Source organism: Rhagoletis zephyria, unplaced genomic scaffold (assembly GCF_001687245.7).
Source record: "Rhagoletis zephyria isolate East Lansing unplaced genomic scaffold, Rhagoletis_zephyria_1.1 Rzeph_scaffold_00764, whole genome shotgun sequence".
NCBI lineage: Eukaryota > Metazoa > Arthropoda > Insecta > Diptera > Tephritidae > Rhagoletis > Rhagoletis zephyria.
The window spans coordinates 1,306-27,855 of NW_016157848.1; the positions used below are offsets into that span (position 1 = coordinate 1,306).

Here is a 26,550-nt window from a genome sequence, read left to right on the forward strand (position 1 = left end):
ATAAATGAAAATGTAAAAAAACGAAGTTTCTTATTTCATAAAAATTTTACAAAAATTTCCAAGCAAAAGTGATCGAGAAACGGCAAACATCGAAAGTGACTAGCGATCCGCAACAGAAGCAGAAAACCATAACTAACGAAAATCAGCAAGCGCTTGAGCTGCAATGAAATAGAGATCTTCTACTAAACGAAACAAAATGAAAACGAAACAATGGTAATGTTGAGCGCGCGCGCTCAGCTCATGCCACAGCGTACAAGCAAACCAGAAGCCAAGAAGCAGTTGAGTCGAGGCTGAAGTCAAAGAAGCCAATGCAAAAGCACAAGCGTGAAAGCGGTGAGTGATTTACGCATACAAACATACATATTTACTTAAGTCCAAGAGTAAGCGCACGTGTGTGTGTGCGTGTGTGGGAGAGTGTGTGTGCGAACACGCGTGAAAGCATTTCCAAGACCAAGACGCACAGCCAGCAAGCGAGCAACAAGCGAAAGCCAACAACAAACACAACGACTTACAAGGCAACAATAACAACAAGCCATGTGAAAAAGTAGAAGCTTATGACTGCCAGCAAGATTGGTAGAAGTGGCNGACTTACAAGGCAACAATAACAACAAGCCATGTGAAAAAGTAGAAGCTTACGACTGCCAGCAAGATTGGTAGAAGTGGCAAAAAGCAGCAGCAATAGCTGAAAAAGAAGAAGAAGAAGTGGCAGCAAGCAGCAAAAGAAGTAGAAACAGCAACGACGAAATGGGAAAAAGTTTTGCGGCTTAGCGGTTTGGGGGATAAGCGTTGGTTTCACTTCAGCACGCCGCACAGACGTTCCCAGTTGCTCGGCGTAGACGTTACGTTTTTTCGAAAGACGCGGAGAACGTAAGATTCTTAAAAGAGTTTTGAATTTTGAATTTTGAGTTTTTTCTATTGTGGTAGCTGCTGCATTGTTGTGTGGAAGAAAGGAATATTTTTTTTTTTGTTTTCTCCATCGGAACCACAAACACAGAATATTGGAGATCTATTGGAAGTGAGCGTCGAGGAAGAATTTAAGCTAAAAAAACTTGGTGGCGATATAACACAAAAGACCCTAGAAGGGCTCAGTTGCGTTTGGATACCATTGTAGAGCGGAATGCGAAGCAGAGAGCTTGAATAAGGGGAAGAAAAACACCGAAACAAGAACCATGAAATGAATAACAATAAAATTAACTGTGAAAAGTACTGGGTACAAAAAAGTTAAATTCAAATTTTATTTTAATTTGAAAATGTGTTAAAAATCTCATTTCTAAATAATTTTTTTTAAAAGTGCGAATTACAAACTTNAAAATGTGTTAAAAATCTCATTTCTAAATAATTTTTTTTAAAAGTGCGAACTAAAACCTTAAAAAAAAACTTTTTATACTAATCGCTAGTGATACAGCAAAGTTGTGCTGGAAAAAAAAATTGTATACATTTAAAAAAAATATTTCTCCACAAAAATTCGAAAATGTCGCTGACTTGAGTTTCTCTGGCGATGCTGGCCGCTATTAAAGTGAATTGAAGAAGAGGAAGAAAAAAACTCAGAAAGGCATATAGAAATCAGCCAGCCAATAAATTCCATACTGAATACTTTTGTATATGCGTACAAGTGTGTGCGTGCGGCTGTATGTAGATACATATGTTTTAGAAATGCGCGTACAAGTTGTGTGTGTGTGTGGACGCCTGTTAGCAGCAACAACAACAACATAACCAGCACCAATACAACAAGCGCCACAGCAACAGCGCGAAAGAAAAACACCAACAGCAAGAGCAACAGCAACAACAATAAAAACTAGTAAACGAAAAGTGAAAGTGTGAATTCTGTTGAGTGCTGGAAATTTTTCACTTTGCTTTCTATGGAACAAATAAAAGAAAAAAATTTAACAAAGAAAAAATATAAATATGCCAGGCTGATTAGTAAAAGCAAGTAAAGGCAAGTGACTATCATGAATATTTAAAATTTTAAGTGTAAAAATTAGAAAAGTTATAAAAAAAAACTAAAACTGTTCAACTGCTACATTTGCTTAAATCTCAAAAACTGGATACTTTCAAGGATTTTGTAAAAAAAAAAACTAAACCAACCACAAAGCCCACAAAGCCAGCACCCAACAGCAGCATAGTGAAAATTGTGGATTAGCCGCGTACAAACACCTGTGTACATACCTACTCGGACATACAAACACAATTTAATTGAGCATTTATCTCAACTTTGTCGTTGTTTTTGGTTTTTTGTTTTTTTGTTTTTTTGGTTTCGTTAGCAAACATTGCACCAAAATTCAAAGTAAACAGCATCCATGGATATGGCCGCCAACGAAATCATGGCCGCCAATGAGATTATGGGGTCCAATGTCAATGCCAATTGCCAGTATTCGACAAGATATTGCTGTAAGTAGAGAAACAAAAATTAATTTTTAATTTGAAAAGGACTTATGTACGCTCGCATTGATCCAAAAAGAAAAACATGGAAATTGAAAGCATAAATAAAAGAACTTTATTCCAGCCAATACTAAAATTTTTAATTTTTGAGAAACCCAAGGTTGCATTATAAAATTTAAGAAAGGAAAAACATTTTTTCGATATAAAGGACATGAGTGCATTCTTGTAACCTGAAATAAAATTTTCAAGACAAACTAATATTTACAAAAAATAAAAATTTTAGCGAAATTTTTTTTTTTCAAAATAACTCACATGTGTTAGTTAAAGTGTTGTTCAAACGTTCGCATGCAGTGCTGGAATATTCGTGGAGTACTAAAATTCTCTCCAATAACTAGTACTAAGAGTTCCAAGAAACGCTAAAATGTCTAAAAATATCTCGAAATAAAAAAAAATTATTATTAATTGAATTGAAAATTTAATACAATTTACGAAAACTACTAAAAAGTACTAAACCACTTTTCACCGACATTTTCTTCAAAGTTACAGTATAAAAAGTACATATAGAGCTAAAATTTTGTTTGTTCAAAGTAAAATTTTCGAAGGGTGCTAAAATGTACTAAAGTATTAAAGAAAATGCATTTCAGCAAGCGTTCTTTCAGTTTCATTAACATTTATAGGAGGTATTGAACTGAAAAATTTTGAACGAAATTTTTTTTTAATGTGACATATATATCGAAATATTCGAAGAGTACTAAAAACTACTCAGGCAGTATTAAAATTTTCTTTACACGCTTTAATGCACTAAAAAATATTCAGAAAAAACCGAAATCAGAAATTCAGAATATATGAAAACAAAAAAATATCTGAAGTACTTAACCGTCCTGAAGAACGTTAAAAAAATTTAACGTTACATATGTAGGTCGAAATTTCTTTTTTTGTACCCGGTCGGTGTATGCGAACAGTACTAAAACAATTCAAGCCATACTCAAATTTTTTGAAAACGCTAAAATATACTAAACAAATTTTAGAAATAAAAAAACAGAAAATATTAAGATGCAAAAACTAATTTTAAGCACGAAAATATTCTAATAGCACTAAAAACTACTCAGGCACTCAGAAAATATTAAGGGGCAAAAACTAATTTTAAGTTACGTAGGTCATAAAATTATTAAGTCATCCTCAGGCAGTGAAAACATACATATTCTAAGAGTACTAAAATTTTCTTTAAATTCTTAAATATAGATTATGTTAGAAATTGAGGACATGAGGGCATTCGCTCAGTATGAAATTAAAAGAAAATTTCCAAAGTAGGTATTAGAATGTGGTAAAAAATTTAAACGCAAAACATTGTTTTGGAAGTTATGTAAATACTTAACTACTTAGGTCTAAGAATTGTTCAAAAGTCCTTAAGCAATACGCAATCCACCTGTTCAATTGTACCCATTGGTAATACTAAAATTTCAAAGGTGTACTAAAATGTCCTAATGAAATTTTTAATGAAAGGTATATGTAATTCAGAAATATTCAATAAAATTTTCGAAAAGTGCGGAAATATACACACAAACAAAAAATTTAGGATTTTTTTTTTAAGTTACGTTCGCTAAGAAAACGTTACAACGTCTTCAGACTACACCAATATTCCACGAAAGAGTTCCAAAAAAATTGGATTATTGTTCTAAAAGGTACACAAATTTTATACCAGCTCCTAAAAGTAATAAAAAGTATATTTCTAATAAATATTATATTTATCCTGTAACTCTGCCCGTAGCTATCGTTATCGCTTAGACCCCTCCATCAAAGGTAAAGTAGGACGTGGTTCTTTTAGTACGTTTATATAATATTTCATTTACTTGAATAAGCACATAGAGAAACCTGCCTAAGGACTCCCTCTCCCGTCTAGCAATATAACCCGCTTAATTAACCCATATATGTATATACATATGTGTGTGCTTATTACATTTCTAAAATAAGAAAGGTGAAGGGAATTTTATGGAGAGGCTTCTGCGAAAGAGTAGAAATTAGCCCTGCTGCAGCCAGCTGGGTATTCGTAACCTATTTGGAACCCTTCCAGCATCCAGTACGGTACAGCGTAATATTTGCAAGACTATAGTAGGTTGTGGAAGTTTAGTGGAGGTTAGTTAGGAGTGGGTATATCCCCAGAGATTGGATGATCGACAAGGTGGCGTTAGTCTCAAAGGTCGCGAAGAGCTCTCCCGTTTTACCTAAACATGTACCAAAGGCCAATCAGTCTATGTTCGTTGCTGCTGAGACTGATGGAGCTTGGCAGAAGAAGGGGAATTCCAAGAGTTCGTCTACCTAAAGCTCAACTTGCTTGTAGTAAAGGAAGTTCTCTTAAGGCCATTCTACTACAACAATTCTTTGTTCAAAATATTTTTTTCTATTAATGCAAAATCCTGTATAGTCCTCCGAACGCAACTGACGCAAACGCATCAGAATATTACATTTGTAAATATGCATATAGCCCTGAATTGCAACTCATTCATCATTCATGCAGCGAGAAATGAAAGCCAATCGACACGACGACGGCTGTTTTCCACCAAACGATCTACAATGCCAAAACGGTGCTACAGTTATACTGAAATGTTGACCACCAACTACACACCAAGCATGAACCACACAGCCAAAGTACCGGCAGTCAGCCATACTGCCTTTAAACCGCCCAACACTTGCTGCAACTTTCAAGAAAAGTCTACGAAAATTACTAACCTGACGGCAGTGTCATTTATCTTGCGAGTTCAAAAGCAGTCAGAAAAACGAATACAATTACAAACTGGTAATCACATACACATACATACATATGGTATGTATAAATCAGTGTAGGCATTTATTTGTTGCAGCGTGATTGTGAATGAGCTGGAGCTGGAGCTGCGAGCTGCAGCCTGCAAGTCGTTGGACGACAAGTTTGCAAGCAGTTTCACTTCGCAGCAGCCAAAGAAGTGTACGCAGCGAAAGCAGCAGCGGCAATCTGCAGTCTACAGTCTGCAGGCTGCAGTCGGCTGGGCAAACAGTTGAAAGCTCACCACCGTAATGGCAAACAAAAACAACAGCAACAACACAAATTATAGTTGGTGCGCATGAAACCTAACCTCCAATGCAACTTTTCCCTCTCTTTGCTGCACTGTTTTTTGTAAAATGTTTCTATTTGTTTTCGGTTTTGATTTTTGTTTTGGAAAATTTCTCTGTCCACTCGGTGTACGAGTAAGATCAACACGAAGTTGAATGACTGCTTTGTTGGACTTGGGCGCAGGTGGCAGTTGGCAGTTGGTGGGGTGGATTGGTTCAATCGTTGCCTTGACTGACTGCCTGTTTGTGCAGAAAAGTCTGGTGGTTTTATTTTTGGTTTATGCTTTTTGGTTGCATATTTTTGCACTGTTTGTTGCTCGTTTGATGCGCCTCCTGTTAGAGTTGTGCTCATAGCGTTTTTTTTAATTTACGGACATTTTCTCAGATTTATATTTGGATTGTTTTATTTATTTACTTTTATTTTTATTTCCTGAGAGGTATTTGTCAATGTCATAGATGCATTTCATGATAATTTAGTGCATTAAAAAAAATTTTCAAAAAATTATAAATTTTTCACTTACTAATTATTAACCGAAGCAGGAATTTCTTCTGATTTTTGTAGATTATTTTTTATTGTAATTTTTTTTTTGCAACATTATTTGCAAATCCGTTTGGCAATGTTTCTGGAATCAATTTATAAATTTTTCCAGATGCAGTGCAGGTTCTACACTCAGCTTAACAAATTCTCATGTCTGCTGTAGCCCGAGCTTCGAGCTGTAGACACACTCGGTTGACGAAAGAAGCTACCTTTCTGCTTAGTGATAGGATTAATAAGGTGGCTGCCTGTTCGTACCCGCAAAGTTCGTAACGGATACCATCTCTCCATAAATCTGACTGCAACTCGAAGCGACTCAAATGCTGCTAAGTGGATCTAAATTATAACAATGCAGCGTCGAATATTCTATGCTGAGGATAGTGATTGTATGCCGCAGCCTGCATCTAGGAACTTAGCGTTTTTGTAGACCAAAATAACTGATAGTGAGCTTTTTTATGCCGCCAGCTTTTGCCCCAAAGCGAAGATGCACAGCTCCCAGTTGGAAAATTAGAAAGAACAAGGCTTTCTGGGGCTCCGTCGTGCTGGATACTTTTCTTGCTTTTTGTATAGAATCGCCAGAGTAAAGGTCGTCTTGATGCTGCTTCCTTGTGTAACGAAAAATTTTGATGAGATATTAATGTATTTTACTTTCGTTACTTTGCAAACACTTCTTCTTCTTGCCTGCGCTCGGATGGCGGTGCTATTAGAAGATCGTTTATTTATCAACAATAAACAGGATGCTTACAGACTATATGATAGATATGTACATACAAAGACCTTATGACAAGAGCCTTACGAATAAATTCTTAAAAGTAGACTTATAAGAGCTTATTGAAAAACTTTCTCTAAAGAGAAAAACAATGTCTTAAACCCTATACAATTAAATGACTATATCTCTACAGCCAGACCATATTTAACCGGGAGAAATATTCAGCTTCACTGGATACACCGTACTCGAATTTATATTTCGCTTCCGGTTCCTTGCCTGATGAATTTTTAAGCTATTTAGTACAGCGTTACTAGACCCACTAACTTCCGATAACGAAAAACCAGGGACCAAAAATAACGGTTATTTTTTTCGATGTTATAAAAGCCCGGGGCAAAATTTTGCCGTAGAAGAAAGTTATCGATGTTCCTTTGATCCCAGGACCTTCTGGCCAAGAATCCTGTATTATTTTTATTTTTGGAACTTTTTAAGAAAAATACAATAATAACTGAAAAATCCGGACTTTTTAGTCCAGTAATGACGCTTGAAATTGGCCAAATATTTTTTTGGGCTGAAATAAGCCCTTTCCAAATAATAAACGAACTGCTTATCAAAATTAAACAAATTTGGTATTAAATGAAAGACACCTAGCCGTTGAAAAGATTAAAAACTTAAATGCATAATTGAGCCCATACCAAATTTCTGAATACTCACTCTTCTTATGAGTGTACTTCGAGACTCTACTACTCGCAGCCTACTGATTTCTACTTTCTTACCGTCTGCCTCAAATACAGTATCCAGCAAGCTGGCATCAACTGAAATTGCATTTCACTTCACCTTAGGTACTTGGGTGATGAAACAGAAATCGAATAAAACAAGAAAAGCTCTTACCAATTCGAAAACTTGTATGCTGTGGTTTTTATTGCACACATACATACATACTTCCCCTGCTCCTTCTACGAGTATAACATATATGTATGTACATATATAGTAAATGGATGGGGTTATTACAGTGCGTGTGCGCAACAGCGAAAAGGCGCTGTCTATAGAGCTTAGTTTTATTGTACTACGCTTAAAATACATGCACAAAATACTTTTACTTCTCTTATTGACTTATAAACTTATATACACATGCGTAATATGGTGGTCCAAAAAGACACGCGAAAAAGTAAAGTCCGAATTTTAGTGCTCTCAACCCTAGGATTGTGTTATATCGAAAAATATATACACCGTTTGTTTTTTTTTTTTTTTATTAAGGAATTTTAAGAGGTCGCGTAAGGCGCTCAAAGTTTTCCATGTATTTTACATGGGAAAAAATAAATTTTTCTTGGCAATTGTATACGAGATCTCCATTTTTCGATCGTAAAACTCCTTTTATCTCTGCATTTTCGTGGCTAAATAAACAATTGGGTATTATTATTGGAAGTCTCTTGAAGATAAACAGAGTTTTGCGATCGGAAAATATAAATTTTCTAAGAACTGTATACCATTTCTACGGAATTTTTTCCCCCATATAAAATATATGAAAAACGAGCGACCACTAAATATTTCTAGATTAAAAAGAGACTGGGGTTTTTTTTCGATATATAACAATTATAGGGGGTGAGAGCATTAGAATTCCGACTGATTTTTTTTTTTTACCACCTTAATGTGTATGCATATATTTCCATCTTTATAAATATATTGTAGTTACGCGTATGATTTTCTTTGTTCCTACGGAATAACTTCAGTTATTAGTGGTGGGAAGTATCGAGTACTTTTAAGGATCAAGTATTTTTCAGCGCACTGAGTACTTTCTTTAAATATACACATGTTGGTAACATTTCAATACTTAGTGTAAAAATCTCACAAGCTGGCAGTATTTTATTTAAATTAATATATGAATCCAAAATTACGTCAAATCAATGGCTAACTGTACTGGGTACAAGTATTGTACTTGAAAATTATTAAAACTGCAAGTTGAGTACAACCATTTCTGATTACCGTTAAATGTAAACAAAACTCAATACTTTTTAAGTCTATTCGACACTTAATACTGAGTACTTTGAATCGATCTTGAGTACATGTATCGAAGCGATTATTGGAACGGAGTATTTTTGAGTACTGAATACTCTCGAGTTCTCTTAAGTTCTGAGTACTTTCGAGTTCTTTTTTTTGAGTACTGAGTACTTTCGAGTTCTCTTTTTTGAGTACTGAGTACTTTTGAGTTCTCTTTTTTGAGTACTGAGTAGTTCTATGAAGTACTCAGTATCGATACTTTTAAAAATCGGGTGCTGTCAGTCCTTTTGAGAATCGAGTTCCGAGTAATTTTGGTATCGATACTGCCCAACACTATTAATTATAGAAACCTTAACAACCCTTATAATGCTGCCTAATTTAGCAAGAAAGGACGCTCCAGCAGAGATTTTTTTTATATCTGAGCTTGCACCAAGCCAACCAATTATTAAACTTTTGACCAGTCTTCGTTCAATTCTTAAAATAATATTCCCTGATTATCCGTACCTAATCAAAACTATAAAGCTCTTTACTTTGTGCATGCATATTTTTATTTATACAGATGCACATACATACATACATACATACATGTATACACATAGTGCTTTAAGGTTTCATTTCTGCTTCTATTCACTTTACTCATTTTACAGCTGCTTTTTCTTTGACTCTTTCGTTTTCTTCCTCCACTTCTGCATGAACAATGAACGACACGAATATTAATAGGTGAAAGTTGTTGCTGACAAAAGCAGCGCTGCTTCTAGTGCTGCTTCTTACAATGTTTGGTTTGTTAGTGTGTTTTTTTTTGTTGCTATTGCTATTCTTTTTATGTAAGTAATTGCTGTGGTGTGTTTTGTACTGGCACTTTAATAGTTAGTGCAGTAGATTTGGAGGGGATTTTTTTAAAGTAATTTTAGCTTATGTATATATAAAACTATGGCCGTTAGTTAAAGTAGCTTAAGTGGAGATAGGCCTTTTCCCCTTTAAATTGAGATTTCTTTGGGCATATTTTACTGATTACCTAGCCATAAAAGCTTGATCAAATCATACAATTTTTCAGACTAAACTTACTATTTTAAGTCACTTAAACTACGTTCACTGAGGAGCACAGATATAGGTATGTATGTAAGTGTACATCGTTTACATGCTTGTTGGAAGAACTCACAAATTTTAAAGCGTAGCACTGCCTTATAAATTTTAGTACATCTTAGTTTTTTAAAATAAGATCTTTTTCTTGTAAGAATTGCTTAACAAAGTTAACCCTCGTCCGGGCGCATATTCTTACAACGCTAACCGGGCGCAAAGGTACAATTGTACCTTCATATAGTTTTGATATGAATTTTTACTGGGGTTTAATTTTTTTATAAAAACTGATAACATTTAATCATTACACGTTATTTTGAACATGTTTAGAAATTTTTTGTTATGACAATTGTTTAAAAAAAAAGTAAAAATAGAAACACAGTAGCCTGCATAAAATGCACTCCGAAAACTGCACGAGTACACCACAACAATATGTACCCTCCATACATACATATGTATGTACTCAATATTTTTCATACTGGTGTGCCATATACACTGCAACCAGGGCTGCCAACTTGGCTCAAACCGTGCCATTTTTGGCAATATTTTACATCAAATGGCACTTAATTTTTCAATTTGGCACAAAGTGCCAAAATGGCACTTTTGAAAAATAGCAATATTTCAAAATATTTTTGTGAAATACTTAGCGTGTGCTTCTTTATCTCAATTAAAATTTTCTAATTTCTAAAGGTTATTCAACTGGTTCATTTTATTTTGGCATTGCACTTTTGTTTTAGAAATGTGGTTCTTTTTAGCTACATGGGAAGCGTTATAAAGGATAGCACCTTTTTTGGCACTTTTATTTTTCTATTTGGCACATTTTGGCACTTTTTCATCCTTAATATGGCGCCAAATAGCTAAGGATAGTTGGCAGCCCTGATCGGAACAAAAATAATACGATGTTAATTTGGTTCAGTTTATATTTGCTGCTACTTGCGATCACAATTCTGGTTTAGCATCCTACATAATCTACAAAAATCATAACCCCCGGTTTCAGGGAAAAAATCAACGTCGAAAGTTTCTAAAAGATCTCTCCAATCAGCTATGCATGCCTTCAGTTGAATCTCGAAGTGCAAATCGAATGATGATGAGAAGCCATTTCCTTCGAAGTGCAATAGAAATGGTACTTGGCCGTCGCGTTGTGGCATCTACAGCAGCTGTCCTTCAATTACCTCATGGTAGCCGCGGAGCCTCCCCTATCACTGGACGTTGCTATATCTGTCGGAACTCAAATAGGAAACAACGTAAAACTCGAATGCTTTGCATATCTTGTGCTTATCCAATTTGTGATGAACATTCAGTTTCAAAAACAACGTGTATTTCTTGCGAAGAAACTCTCTAAAAATTTCAAAATGTATATTCTAAATCGTTGTTCCTAAATTGAATTGTCTCGCTTGTTACTTTTTTATATAGTTTATTATCGCTTCTTATATGAATTAGCTCCGTTTGTGTTTCTTTTTTTTTATAAAAAAATTATATATAATTAAAAATAATAATAATCTTTTTTCTTCATACCAGATATATGAAGGTACAATTGTACCTATGCGCTCTGACGTGGGTGTAAATTTAACTCGGCCCTCTATTTCAGAAAATAGTGGCCCATTTTGTTTTAAATTAAGGGAACATGTGGCGCAACAAAAATGTAGAGATGTCACGAAGATCCAGCCCTCTAAGTTTTCTGGAAAAAAAGTTATTGTAATTTAAAAACGCAAAAGTTACAATTGTACCTAGTCGCACGGACGAGGGTTAAAAGGAGTAAAGTTGCTTGGAAGGCAAATTTCTTTTTTTATGAGGCACAAATGACAGTTATTCCTTTGCGTTTTTTACGCAACATAAAAGAAGGGCCAGAGACAATTTCTGCATATTTTACTCAAAAAACTATATTTTGGCCTATACCGTTCTTCCAGCAAACGAGCGATATTTACATATGTATGTAACGCATAAATATATATATATACATAATTTTTCTTCCCAGTCTAAAAATGTAGAAAATAGTGATATTCTAAGAGCCGCCGACATCCCTTCCATGCTCGATTCCTTACTCCTTCTATATATGAAATTACCAGAGTTACAGATCTTCTAATTCGGCTTCTGTTAGAAGTGAAAAATGTCCATGAATAAAAATTACGCAAATTTTACTTCCGCTATTTGAATTCCGTTGCTTCGAAAACATGCTTTCGAATGGATCTTCTACTCAATAAAGCTTCCAAGATGAGGTCTAATTCTAAAAGCCCTTCCTTATATAAATTCCTCTTACCCAACTACCCCAGAAAGGCCTTTAGATAGTATAAATATTTGAATTTAAACCATTTTTATTTTATTCTACGACCACCCTTTTCAATTGAAAGTTTAAAATCGTCAGACTGGGAGAACTGAGAAATTCCTTCTCCATTTGCAATCCAAACTTTCAGAGAAACTTGGTTTAATCAATTCCCCAGCCGAAAACCGAGCAGTGTACTGTTTCTGTAATACGAATCAGGCAAACTTTTATCATTCAGTAATACGAAAGAACTCTTTTCTTTTAGTAGAGTTGACTTTTTTCTTCGTTTGTAAGGCTTGGCTTTCTTTTTCAAAACGATTTTACTGGGAACGGGAAGCCTACCACAAGCAGAACTCCATGCAACGGAGTTTGCAGTTAAAAAAAATGCCATAAACGAGTTTTCCCTATACACACAAAATAGGCCAAACTATTGATCAGTTAGAGCGTTGAAATATTCCACGGAAATATTCTCCGATGTATTTTACATACAATTCCTGAACACCCATGTGTCTAAAATGTAAGGATCACATGGTTTCCTACGTCGATTTCCCATAAGGATGTCCAAAGGGAAAAGCTCAGAAGTAAACTTTCAAAACGCCAATACAATTATATTGTTTTTTTTTTCTCTCTACCAGAATCCATTACCCAAACCTTATTAATTTGGAAAGTAAATTTGATTTTGTCTACAGTGCTATTTTTATTTCGCACATAAGATATACAATGTAGATGCAAAAAAAAACCGACTTAAAAAAAAAAACAAAAAATATATATATATATATTTCATGATCCCATGATCGAGTCTAACCCAGATTAGTATGGGACCACCTGTGGGACACTACCTTTCCGATGCAAAAAGTATTATCGATATCGGTTGACGTGGTCCAAAGTTATGCGGTATATCTAAAAGCGGGAATATCAAGTAGTCCTAGTTTTACATACATACATATCTACGTTGAAGGATACAATTTTGCATGACCTACATGTGCCAATTTAATTTATAACTATTACTGCAACTACTTGTCGCTTCATTGGCTGATTGAGACACACAATTTATTTTTTTTGCCACTATTATGAAATTTTGCAAATGTTTATATATTTGATGAGTCATTTTAGTTAATTACAGTTTGTACTATTTAAATTACATTTGCTTGATCGCTCGCGGCAAAGCGATTACGCAGCGATAGTTCCAGTGAATTTTTAACAAATATTTTTGTATTTGGAAGTATGCTACATACACACATATGCATACACTAGGCGACAAATGGAAGTGTACAACTTGTTCTAATACAATATTCGCAATAATTTTCATGAACAATTTTTTGCATTAATTATTTATGAAAATATAATTCGTTTTATAATATAAATCACATAAATCAAAGTTTGGCACTTTATATAAAGCTCATAAGAATTAAAAAAATTTGCATCAAAATTTTCAAATTTTTATTCAGAATTTCTAGAAAATTTTCAAGAATGCAGTTTTGTAAAACTTTTTTTTTTGGAAACTGCAAAAATGCATACTCGTAAATTTTCTAGAAATTCTGAAAAACAGTTGAGATTTTTTTGAATTTTTGTGAACTTTTTATAAATTATGAAACTTTGATTTTGGCGGTTTACAGTTTACAGAATGAACTATATTTTCATAAATTATCTATTAATGCAAACATTTTTCATGAAAAAAGTTTTGAATATTATATTAGAACAAGGTGTACACTATCAGCTGTCGCCTAGTGTATACGTGCATACTCTATTCATACATACATATGTTTGTATGGATTTGCATAGTTGAGGTGAAGCTCAGAGTAAATAAGCGCAATAAATCAATTCTACGCATGTGTGTGTGTGTGTGTGTGTGCATCTCGTAAGCTTTTAACCAAATACCATTTCAATGGTGTGGCTTGTTTCTGTTAGCGCTTGAATGCGCTAGAAGGATCTGGATTTTTCAGTTGGTAACGGCGATTGGGGAATAACCACTAATCAGCCAAAGAAAATGCGATGAAGAAGAAGGAGGAGGGAGTGAATCGGTCGCCACAAGAGAAGTCAGGTGGTCAGTTAGTACGACCGGCCGTTAATTATACCCGTAGCTAAAGAAAAAAAAATTTTTTAAACCTACTTATGTAGGTATATGTATTTTGTATGAACGATGATTTGATAAAAGCTGAAATCAATGTATGGAAGCTTTTCTGCGCAGCTTTCTTTAAGCGATTAATATGCTTGCATACTTTGTCAGGCTTGTGGTACGCATATATGTATATTAATGGTTGTGTATGTAGGTGTGTGTGCGCATAATATTTCAAAGACTTAGTGTATGGAATGCACACCATTTAAGTGAGTTCATGTGTGTGTGTGTGTGTGTGTGCAATTACCAGTGTTTGTGTTTTGTAACAGCGAAAAAAGTTGGCGAAAAAGGCATTGAACTTTCAAGGCCTGGCGCACGGACGCCGAAATGAGATAAACAACAGCTAACGCTTGCAATGGTAAGCAGCAACAGCAACAACAACAATTGCTACAGCTACATATACATAATAGAGCAAAATCGCAACAATTTTTTTAAAATCGCTTACAAAAATCTGACACAAAAGCAATGAAAACAACAAACACTTTGCAGTCAACGCCATAAAACCACCAGTAACCTATCATGCGATTATGCAACCACACTCATAGCTGTTTATCTATGTGCATATGTATGTATGTATGTACACATGTACTATGAATAGCTCAGTGTCTTTTTTGGGGCTTCTACCACTGCTTCTTCCTCCTAAGCAGCCATAACTTTTGCTTTTACAAAATTTATGTACTGGAAATACCACAAAAAAGAAAGAAAATAATATAAATAAATACATATATATAGATATACATACATATATATAGTTAAATATATATGTAGTATGCAAGTAAAATGAAATGGAAAGGAATGCCTGCAATATTCGCATAAAATGGGTAACAAGATGAGGAAGAAGCGGCAGCAGCAACAGCAGCAGCAAAAGAAGTTACTTTGTTGGACAGGGCACAAGCGACGAGCGGCAAATGCCAAAAAATAAAATACAGTGAATACATATAAATTATTTCTTTGCACACAGAGCCAATGAATGAATTTTATTTATTTTATTTTTTATATAAAACACACACATTTTATGCGCTTACGCAATGCCTAACGTACACAAATTGAGTGCTGATGGAAAATATTGTTTTTTTTTTTTTTTGTTTTTGAAGCTTTAACGCCAAAGCATAGACGAAAAATTATTGTGCGAGAAAAAAAGAGATTTCCTAAACCCTTAAATCAAGTAGTTTGCATAACCATAATACGAAATGAGAATTTTTATAATAAATGTAATTTTTTAATATGTTTTGTGATCGCTTACTAATTGAATGTGTGGTTGGCGTCGAAAAAACTGTTTTCTGAATATTTTGACACAAAACCAAATACATAGTGATGCCACTGCTTTGTTGTTTATGTAACGGCGCAAGGTGAAATAATTGTAAACAAATAATGGACGAAAACAGACGCGCGAACGCGAACACGAAAACTAGCACAATGCTGATTAGTTTTTTGAGTTTCTTCTGCTGCCACCGACAGAATTTTTGAAGTCTGGAAAAGGGAAATCCATATTTTTTATATTGAAATCGGTTAATATTCAAACGTATCGCTGCGGCTTTGAAGTGTTCCATGTATTTTACATGAGGAAAAAAAATTTTCCATAGAATTGCTATAGTAAGATTAAAATTTAAAATTTTTTTCATCGATTAATAATATTTCCCTTCAAAATTTTTCAGAAAATAAAACTATGGTGCATGTATAACAGAAATGATAACTTAAAGAGCCTGCAGCTTAATTTACTCATTAATTTATTCTAGATAAGTGGCAACCCTATCCTAGAATAGATGGTGGACTTCAGTATTCCCAACAACCTTTGATGATGCACATTCATATTGTATAGTTTTACATAATTACCTCATTTTTGTATATACATATGTAAATGGGTGGCAACCATACTTAAGGACTATGGATACCCTACTTAAGCTTATTGCTACACCTTACGTTTCATCCCCATATTGTGGTATTAAATAAGCTTAAATTTTTCAATAACCTTTGCATGTTTTTGGTAAGGTGGCAACCCCATTCCAAAATATTTTTTTTTAAATATCTTCAAAAGTTTTAAATTTTATTGTAGAAATTTAAATATTTGTACGATAAAATACATGGAAAAATTCAAAACTCCAGCCTATATCTAACGATGTGAAAATAAAAACAAATACTGACCTCCTAATTTTTGATATTCTTCAGTTCAGGGAGTAAACTCTGGGCTAGCAGCTAGTCAAAACTAGCGAAAATTACTCGAAATAAAGGAACCATAAATGAAACTTAAAATTTTTGGTATACGATTCATAATCAGCCACCCCGAAAGCCCCCTATAGACAATTTTATAAAAATTGCATAATTTTTTATTTAATAATCCGCCATTTTCAATTTTCAAAATCTGACTTCAGACTTCAGAGACCAAAAACCCCCATATATTTTCGCCACTTTTGATGAGCTACTGGCCCATAGTGGGGTGGCCGGAAAACAAATTTTGGACCAGCCTAATCTAGCTACATATGTGCATACATAAGTAATTTCCCACCAATACGGAGCATCCGCGAAAAAGGAGTTGACTGAAAGCTACACCCAGCTTCTGGGATAGTTACCAATCGATCAGTACCTAGGAAGAACTGCTAGTACACTAAGAAAAAAATTAACATGGCTTTTTCAAACAGCTTCATTTTTGGTTTTTCCATGTTAACAATTCCATATTTTTGACTGTCCAGATTCAAATCCCATTATGAGGAACATGTAATTTTAAATTTTTATTTTCGGGTTTTCTTAATTATGAAAAAGCATCTGTGAAATGAACAACAAAATTGAGTTAAAAAAAAAATCTCTAAAAATAAATCTGTTCAAAGTAAACAAAAGCTTGTTGGGCACAAAATCGTATGTGTTTTTGTTTGAAACAGAGACGACTCGGTTTATTTCTTTTCTCAGTGTATACTTGTAACGTTGGGTCTGGGTTTAATTAAAAAGGCTATTGTTCTTGCAACGGGCCAAACCTGTGTCCTTTTAATTACTAACAGCACTTGTGCTTTTTTGAGAATAAATTCGGAGCGCATAAGACCTACTATTTGGCAGCCCAGGCACTATTGTTACAGATTTTAGATGAAAAAATATCTAATGTATCAAAAGCATCATTTGATGGGATGTTTCAAAGATTAGCAACCTTAACAAAGAATATTGTGAGCGGATTCCAAACTGCGACTACATAGTTATGACACTACGGACGTCCGTGGCACAAACACCTGCCTGTGATAGCCGTACATGGCAACTCCATTTGCCCATCCTGCCATGCAGAGGAATGTGTTGAGAGACGAACACCTGAGTTCTTTTACACCCCACAATCTGCTAAGGTTTATTTGTAAATCGTGTAGATTTAAAAAATAAAAAAAGGGACATGAAAACAGTTCGATGGACGGATGAATTCCAAATATATAAAAATGAAAATCATCGAGTTCTTTTATTCCTAACAAATTGCAGATTTAAAAGTCCAGTTTGCGCTAACTTACTTGAAACTAGCATCAGACGCGGTCGAAAATATTAGGCATTTCCATCTGCTGTGGTTCAGAAATGAAAAAGACTGATGCTTTATATATAGTGGTAAAGACGAAAAATCAAAAACAGCAAGTTATACGATCCAAATATCGAACCACCAATACACTTACGGCACTTGGGCCCATTGTAGTTCCAGTTGAGAGCTCGTATTAGATCCCGTCCATTCAAATAGAAGTAGAGAAATTTAATTCGATTAATAAAGCGTGAGAATTCATGAATGCCTGCTTCCCTCAGATCCGCCTGGCATAAAAAGAGGTGGCCGTCTTCTTGCCCAGATTCGGAAGAAGTCATTGTTCTAAAAAAACCCGTTCTCCAGGCATGCCTTCCAGTCAAGCAATGACCCGTTACAATTCCGGTCACTTGCCTAAGGTAGATAGCGGTATATCAGGAGAAAATCTGACGCCAGATAGGGAGGTTTCCTTCCTCGCAAGCTCGTCTGCTATACAGCTACCTTGTATGACTCTATGACATGGTGCCGACACAATATGGGTAGTAGACTTTGAAGAAATTTACGATGAGGTTTCATACTAATCTCATGACTTAATAGCTGCTCGAATATTGGAGTGTATGTTTATCGAAGTCAGATTAAAAGAAGATTCAAAAAGTGCAGCCTATTTCATGACCGCGAGCTCTGCTTTGAGGAGTGGTATGGCAGCCTATGATAGGGGTCCTTCGAGTGTATCCCACTCCCTACTCTTAGATTTAGTTTAGAGCCATCCATGTAGATGGCTGTAGAATAAAAGTGCTATTAATCACACTTTCCTCGCCGATTTATCGTGAATTAATCGCAAAATAGTCGCATTTCTACAGCGAATGTCCTTTTGCACATACCTCTAGATCATGAATATGGATGTGACTGGGGATCAGCATTTCAAATTTAATTGAGTTACTATTTGCTTAACTTTTCTCAATTTTTTCTCCGCATACCATATGTACGTATAGATGGTTTTATATTGTTTCACTAAAATTATTTATTTTTTACCATAAAAAATAACTTTGTAGCTAATGTTCATAAACTATACTATATATACACATATGTATATGTGAGCCTATAAGTAGATAACAAGTGCGGTGTACGAATATGTGAGAAGTATCAAAAGCACAACAAAAGCACTTGAAAGCACAAACACATAGCAGAGTTAGAGTGTTGGTGAGGAATAAGAAAAATTCACGCAAAGGCGTATCAGTATGTGCTAAAATCCACTTAAAAGTGCTGCTACATTTGTACATATGTATCTATATATGAACATTTGTATATAGAAATGCACAGATAGCCGTAAAAATGTCTACGTTTGTATTATCAGCATCTACGAAAAACCGCAATTAAGCGCATTCACATACAATCATAAATATGTACATATACATATGTATTTAAAAATTTATATGTAAGCACATACATACATATATATGTACATGCCTATATACCTTCTTTGCTGTGTGATTTTTAAAGTGAAAGTTATGCTGTCTACACGCTGCGCACAACGGCAATCACAATGAATCAATGAAAAAAGCAACAACAAAAGCCACAATAAACAACAGCCAGCTTAACGTTTTTTTTTTTTTTGCTTTTTCCACGTCTGTTTTTGGCTGCGTTCGTTTGCGTTGATAAGAATTTTAATTCCGTTTCAACGCTGTGTGCTGGCGAGTTCGTTGCTTAAGTCTTTCGTACGTATGTAGCTGTTTTCTTTTATAACTCGAAATACACACATCCATGCAAGCAAGCTAACGTACTACTCCCAACTTAGATTCGTACGTAACAATGTAGCATGATTGTTGTTGAATAAATGCAAGTGCGTGTTGGCTGGCGTATTTTTCGTTTGGCGTCTAACTGGTCTTCCTCATTTTTCTACATTCGTAGCTGCCGTTGCTGCTGCTGCTGCTAAATTTTTGTGTGATTATTTTTAGTGCGTTCGTTTTTAATGAATTTTATATATATTGTATTTTTTGTTGTTGTTGTTTTTTTTTATTTTTGCTTTTTTTCTTTGTTGAAAAATAAAAGTGAGCGTGATTTGCTGTTGCTGCCCAATTCCCGTTGGCTTACTTGGCCGGCCACTTTTTCTTTCTCACACATGGCGCACACAAATGGCGCAAAACGGCGTCAATTAGCGGCTTGGCTTATTACATTCTTCAATTTGTTGTTGCTCTAACTAATTTCAACAGTAATAAGCTCGAACCAGATTTTCTGCTTTGTCTAGCACTTTATGATTCTTTATGAGTTTTAAATTATTTACCAAACTATTTGACTACAAATGACGTATGTGGAGAGTAGACGAAGAAGCTTTGAAGTTGCACATAATAAACATGTACATATGTATGTATATACATATGTAAATGCACAAATATGTGAACTCTAAATTTTAAAGCTGTGCACCCTAGACCAGTAGCAGTCCGCTTATTTGCTTTGGCGGTTTTTAGTGACTACTTATGAGAGTCTTATTCACTTCAAATGTGAATGCAGCAACCGACAGTTTCATTAGAATGAGAATTGCACGCCCCTCTCGAATCTTTTATAATGCAGTTTAACTGTTTCTTTTTTTTTGTGTTCATTAGGAAATATTTGAAAATAAATAATGAAAACATGCATTGAAATTGGTCAATTCTTCTCAATAAAATATTTAGTGACTGCATCCTGAGCGCATTCCTCATTAAATTTGCCAAATTTACGACGCTTGATGATTTATTCTAAAGTAGTGCTGGGAATTTCATCCGGATTTTTCAACTACCCGAATAAACTGAATATTCGAATATTCGGAGACCTAAACGAAAAATCCGGATAGTCCGGAAGCTAGGACAATATTCGTATATCCGACTATCCGGATTTTTCGTTTGGTCAAATGTGACATTTTCCTGCGTTCACTCTTTTTTATTTACCAGTTTTATTTGATCAAAACCATATTCCATTTCCCAATACTAGGCGCTCATATATACTTGTGAAGTAACAAGTTTCTATTTCTACGCACAAAATTGTTTGCATAAATTTTTAAATTTCCAAAATTCTACTTTGTGTATTTCAAAATCGCCTACCAACGAATTAAAAAGCTCTATCGTATCGTAAAGATAAACAAAAAATCCGGATATCCGAATAATTGCACAAACGAATATTATCCGGATATCCATACTATCCGGATTTTATCCGTGTAAACGGATAATCCGCATGGATATCGGGATATTCGAATATGCGGATAGTCACAGCCCTATTCTAAAGGTATGCATTACATTTAAGTAAATAATAACTTAATCTCAGTTCACACCATATTTATGTATATAATGCAAATAACTTTAGAAGTCTTATTTATCGACAAGCGAGTTCGCTTTGTTTTTACGTATTCATAAAAACGATAGAAAATTCAAATCATACGACCATACTGGTCATATGTATGTAAATATTTGAGCAATTTTTGTTGTGTGATGTCTTTGTTATTGATAGACAATTACTTAACATAAATTGTCATTAAAATTGCTATGAAACTTTTATAGCTGACGTTTTTGATAGCTGCATCGGTGCAAAAGCCAAAGATAAATTTTCGCTGGAACGCCAGAAGGCGCCCGCTGTAGTTGAGTGGATAGAGGGACGTACTACCACTTCGTGGGGCCAAAGTTCAATCCCTGGTACGAGCAACATTTAAATAGGAAAAATGTTTTTTCTAGCAGCGATCGTGCCTCGATAAGGCAATGCCAAACCTATGAGTCTATTTCAGCCGTGAAGAAGCTTCACATAAAATCAACTTGCTTGCTGGAGAGCGTTGCTGCACAGTCATAGTGGTATTCTTGCCAAGCTTATCGAATCAGGAAAACAATCTGCTTATATATCTTCTACGATAGATTTCAAGAAAAAACTTGAAGACGAAGTATGCTTATATAAGGCTTGGCAGGATAGTCGAAGAGAATTTCACTGATGTCTATGCTTGTGTGGTTGCGGTGGGTTCCCTTAGATATTGGATATTTTATGCAAATGCACATTAAGCTCGTTTGTAGAGTCAATAGGCATCTTTCTCTTTCTCTCTCTCTCTCTCTCTCTCTCTCTCTCTGTGTCTTGAAGAATCCGGGCAAGAGACAATTAAATTTTCACTCGGATTCATCAAAAGGGAACTGAATTTGCAATTTGCACTTATGGCTGTTACACGCGGGAGCCACCTTCAAACCGGCAAATCTGTGAGGAATATATGGCGGCAATAAGTGAGCAATACTTTATCATGTGAACAGCTATGATAACGGGATATTGGCAAATATGCAGCGAAAATGGGACTGCCGTACAAACATCGGTGCTGTAACTGCAATCAAGAGGAAAGTAAGAAAAGGGTCTTACACTAAATATCTGTGCGAGTGCCCAGGGATATTGTCTATACAAAAACTTATGCTGCATTACTAACTTAAATAGGTTCACCGACAAATCTATGTGGCTTGACGAAACTGACGAATCATGATTGCAGATCAAATCAGCGATTCTAGTGAGAGCATATCAAAATCGTGCTCTCAGCGCTAATTGTATCCTGAACATGTGATCAGGTGACTCCTCTACCAACCAACCCCCTTTTCGTATCTCTGCGAAGATCTGAAAGGACGGTGTGTGCGCAACCTCCTACGCAAGGCCCATTATTGGCACAAAAAGTGTTCCACATTGTTTTCTTTTTCCAGGGTCTCTATTTCAGTCTCATACATAACTTCTAAGCCATTTAGGAAGGGGCTCGTAACAGCTCTTGTAAAGACAACTTTTTTTTTCGTGGTCAACGGTCTGCCCGTCTGTCTGTCCATATGTATGTTTGAACGAAATCTAGTCCCTCAGAGCATAAATATGGTTTTCGCTACCAGCGCCATCTGGCGGGTAAACCTTTTCAAATGTTTAAAAATGAGCCAAAGTAGGCGCAAAGCGTTAAGGGTTTTATGCACATATTTTCCACCATAGCCAAAGTAAAGCTATTTTGTCCCGAGAATCTAAGGTTTACCCAACACCACTCCATAAGCCATGTGCTGGCACACTCAACCAAATCAATAACTGTTCGGGTCGGTTTTGTAATAGCCTCCCTTTACACTAGCAACAATTATTTATTATTCCATTGCCAATCAACTCGAATGGCCAGTTGTGGTCTTACGCTAGCCAAATAGCAATTAATTTTCATACATATGTATTTATTTACTTACATATGTATGTATGTATGTGCTTGGATAGCATATCATGTGTTTATTTGTATGTGTGTATGTATGCTTTTGTGTGCTTTAGTATGAATGTCATTTTCGGTTTCTGTGCTGAAGTGGACGACTTTCGTTGGTTACATAAAAGTGCGTTGCTCTTTAAAGCTGTTTTTGCTGCTGCTGCGCTGCCTCAACTTCGACGAAACTTTTTAATTGCATTTACATACATACATAATAAATTATGACTTCTTTTTTATTTATAAATTTAATTTTTTTCGGTTTGTTTTGATTCATTAGCGTACATAAGAAATGAAATTTTGATGATGCGCTTGATTGGCTTGATTGTTTCTGCTGATATGTATATGCAACTGCCAAATTCTCCGGACATTGAGTAGGTTTGGTTATTAGTAAATTTTTTCCGAAGTCACAATTTGTACAATAAGATTTTATTTGTCACTATTAATAGGTGAGGACTATGTATCAAGTTGTACGACCCAGCTTCGATTAGTGGCTCAGCCAGCATCAACAATTTTTATTAGCAGCAGTCGCCTTTCTTGGCAATTGCAAAACTCGGAGTGTACTAAATATGTAGAGATTATTCGCTTGTAAAAATACCATTTGAATTGACTAATATCACTCATACGCCCTGGCATACCATCAAAAAGAAGTATGTAAATACTAGCTTTTGCCCGCAGCTCCGCCCGCGTGAGAATCAGTTTAATGTTATGATTTCAAATCTAACAAAAAATTAAATAATTATGTATATCACCGCATAAATAGATTGAAATTTGGGAGAGGTGGAGAATCGTTGCTGTAAAGCAAAATTAATAAAAAAAACTATAACTTAACCGTTAAAATTGGATTTGGTGATTTTTATTTTATTTTTTCTAGCAAAAGTAACTGTTATTTTTACTTTAATTTTTTCGATCATGTTATAACCGTTAGTTTTATATTTAATCTTTTAGATCATTAAAAATTTAAATCGGTTATGGAAGCGCAGTTCTCATTATAAGGATTAAAAATCATCTTAAAAAACTAAGAATCCAAAAAAGGATTTTTGTTAAAAAAAAAACACAAAATAACGATCAAATTTGTCCGAAAATATTAAAATCCAAATTGATGGATTATTCTTGATCGAGAAACAAATATATTTTTGCATATTTGGTAATGAATTAAAAAGAAACATCTATATATTGAACGGTTATTTTCGGTGCCCGCTGTAAGGACGATAGATATTCCAATTTCGAAATTTAAACTTAAATTGGCTTTGAAATGACACCCTCTTGAAAACTTTTTCGTAGTGAAGCTTTCAATATTTCATTAATTTGAATTAACAGGCGACAATATAATTCAAAATAAATATTCTACCAACCAGTTTTATTTCACATCCATATAGTGATGTTTTATGAAAGTAACTGATTGAATTTAATTCAACTTTTAAAGAGGTTGCAACTATTTTGAACAAAAATTTCGAAATAAAGCCTTCTTAATAATTTTTTGTCTGATATGGCAAATTTTTGTATTGTTTCATTAAAATTATTGATTTAATTTTAATCAGATGGCAACCTTCTATTTTGCGTACTTAGGGCCGTTTTCTGAAGTAACCTTTAACTTTAAAGCTCACTTTACATTTAAAGGCTGGATTAAAAATAAAGCTATTTCTAAAGACAAACATTTCTACTATCGGTTTTTGACCAATGTGTGTGTTTGGTTGTAAACCAATTTAAAACCGATAATAAAATGCTTTATTTTAGACACAATCATAAATTTTAATTTATTATTATTTTTTATTTAAAACTTCTTCAATTTGAAACTTACACTTTTCTAAAGCTAATAACATGATAATAAGCCAAAAAAATTGATACCCAAAACCTTTCTAAAAAATCGAATTATGAAAAATCAGGACATTTTTGCGAAAATTTCTTAATTTTTTTAAATTGCTCAAATTTTCAAACTTGTATTTTAAAGAGTACATTCTTTGTTATTATTTTTATAAAAAAAAACGACAATAAAAAAAAAAACAATGTAAAATCTTATATAATATGTAGTGCGGCTATAATTTTTTCGACCCATGTAAATTATCTTATCTCTAGGAATTTTGCACTTCATAAATACTTATGAATTGATCTTTAACTATATACGTAAGCTAATCATACTATCATAATATTTTGGTGACAATATTGCAATGAAAACTTTACGAGCAAGCACAATAATAAATGCAACGAACCGCGAAGCGGCAAAAGTTCATGAACCTCAAGTGGAAAAAATGCAACTGCAGCAACAACAATAACAACAACAACACAAATGCGCAGCAGTAGCCAACGTCATCAAAAAAATGAATAAATTTCAATGAAAAACTAATCAAAAACACTTCTCGGCAACAACAACGCAGCATAAAGCCTGCTGTTGCATGAATGATTGGCTGCACAAAGCAACAAAGAAAAAAAATTGCAGTATCTAGTCCGTGTATAGTAAGCGGCAATTAGACCGCCAAACAGACAAATGGATGATTAGACAAAGCAACCGTAGTGCCTGGGCCGGCTGCTAAGCAAACGACTGCGCCAATGAACGAACGAACGAACGAACGAGCAACGGGACGGTGCCAAACGTTTTTTCAAACGATTGAGACAAGTTCACCAATGGCAATAGCAATACAAAGTGCAGCAACATCAGCAACAAACAACAGCGGCAACATCAACAGCACCAACAAAAATAGCAGCAGCAACAACAGCAAAAGTTGCACAGAAGAAGAAAACATTGACTACAAACAGCAGGCAACGGTAGCAGCAACAAAGACTATAGAAAATTTTAAAAATACATGCGCATTTACATATATGTAAGTAAAACTTAACTAAAAAGGAGAGAAAAAACTTGTTGCAAGAAAAGAAATGGAAAATTTGAAAAACGAACGTGTGTGCGCCAATGTAAAAGCCAAAGACTTTTCCACGACGTTGAATGCTCTTTTCATAGTTTGAATTGTGTTTATTGTTGTTGTTGTTGTTGTTATTTTTTGTTGTTGCAGCCACAAATTTGCTTCTGAAATTTATAATATATTCATATGTATGTGTGTCTGTATGTGTGTGCCGCCTAGGGAATTTCCCGCTGCAAAATAATGGCTTTAACATCAAGTCGTACATTCAACCGCTGCAGTTGAACGAAAAAACAAATGGAGAATGGAAATCTATTTACTCTACTGCTATTTTCTGTACGTGAGTGTACCTATGTGTATGAAAGTATAATGCTTATCGTTACTATACGACCGCAGATAATGACAAGTTTGGAATTTTAATTTTTATTTTTTAATTTTTATTATTTTTTATAAAAATTTACTTTGTTCTTTAACAAAAAGCCTATAAATCGAAGTTTTAGTCTTTGTGTAATATTAAAAAAAAAAAACAAATTTTCGTAAAAATTTCAAGCTTTTTTATTTAGATTTCTTAGAAATATTTTTAGTATGTAATTTTATAACCTACTAGAATTTTAGCAGAATAAAGTGCAGATACTTCACTGCTGGGACTTGCCCTTGATTTTTAACATTTTTTTTACGCCCATTTTCTCTATATAAAAAATCGTGGAACAAATAAATGTACTTCGTGTAGAAGACTGACGTCGTCAACGAAAAAACTAAATTTTTATGGAAGGTTTTATATTTTTTCCAACAGCCTTATTATGTATCTCGAACGGTTGGTTAATTTCGCGGCAATTCAATGAAGGTTTTGATGGAGAGAAAAATAAAACCTTTT

The 26,550-nt window shown here is 34.5% G+C and overlaps 1 protein-coding gene across 1 annotated transcript in view; it reads left to right on the forward strand.

Moving 5' to 3' along the window:
* Positions 1–1,324: 1,324 nt before the first annotated feature.
* Positions 1,325–26,550, forward strand: part of LOC108361447 (putative mediator of RNA polymerase II transcription subunit 26) — a 49,462-nt gene continuing 24,236 nt past the window's right edge. Inside the window, exon 1 of the mRNA XM_017614068.1 lies at positions 1,325–2,388. Coding sequence (XP_017469557.1) covers positions 2,298–2,388 — 91 coding nt within the window. The 5' untranslated portion in view covers positions 1,325–2,297. The remainder of the gene's footprint in view (positions 2,389–26,550) is intronic.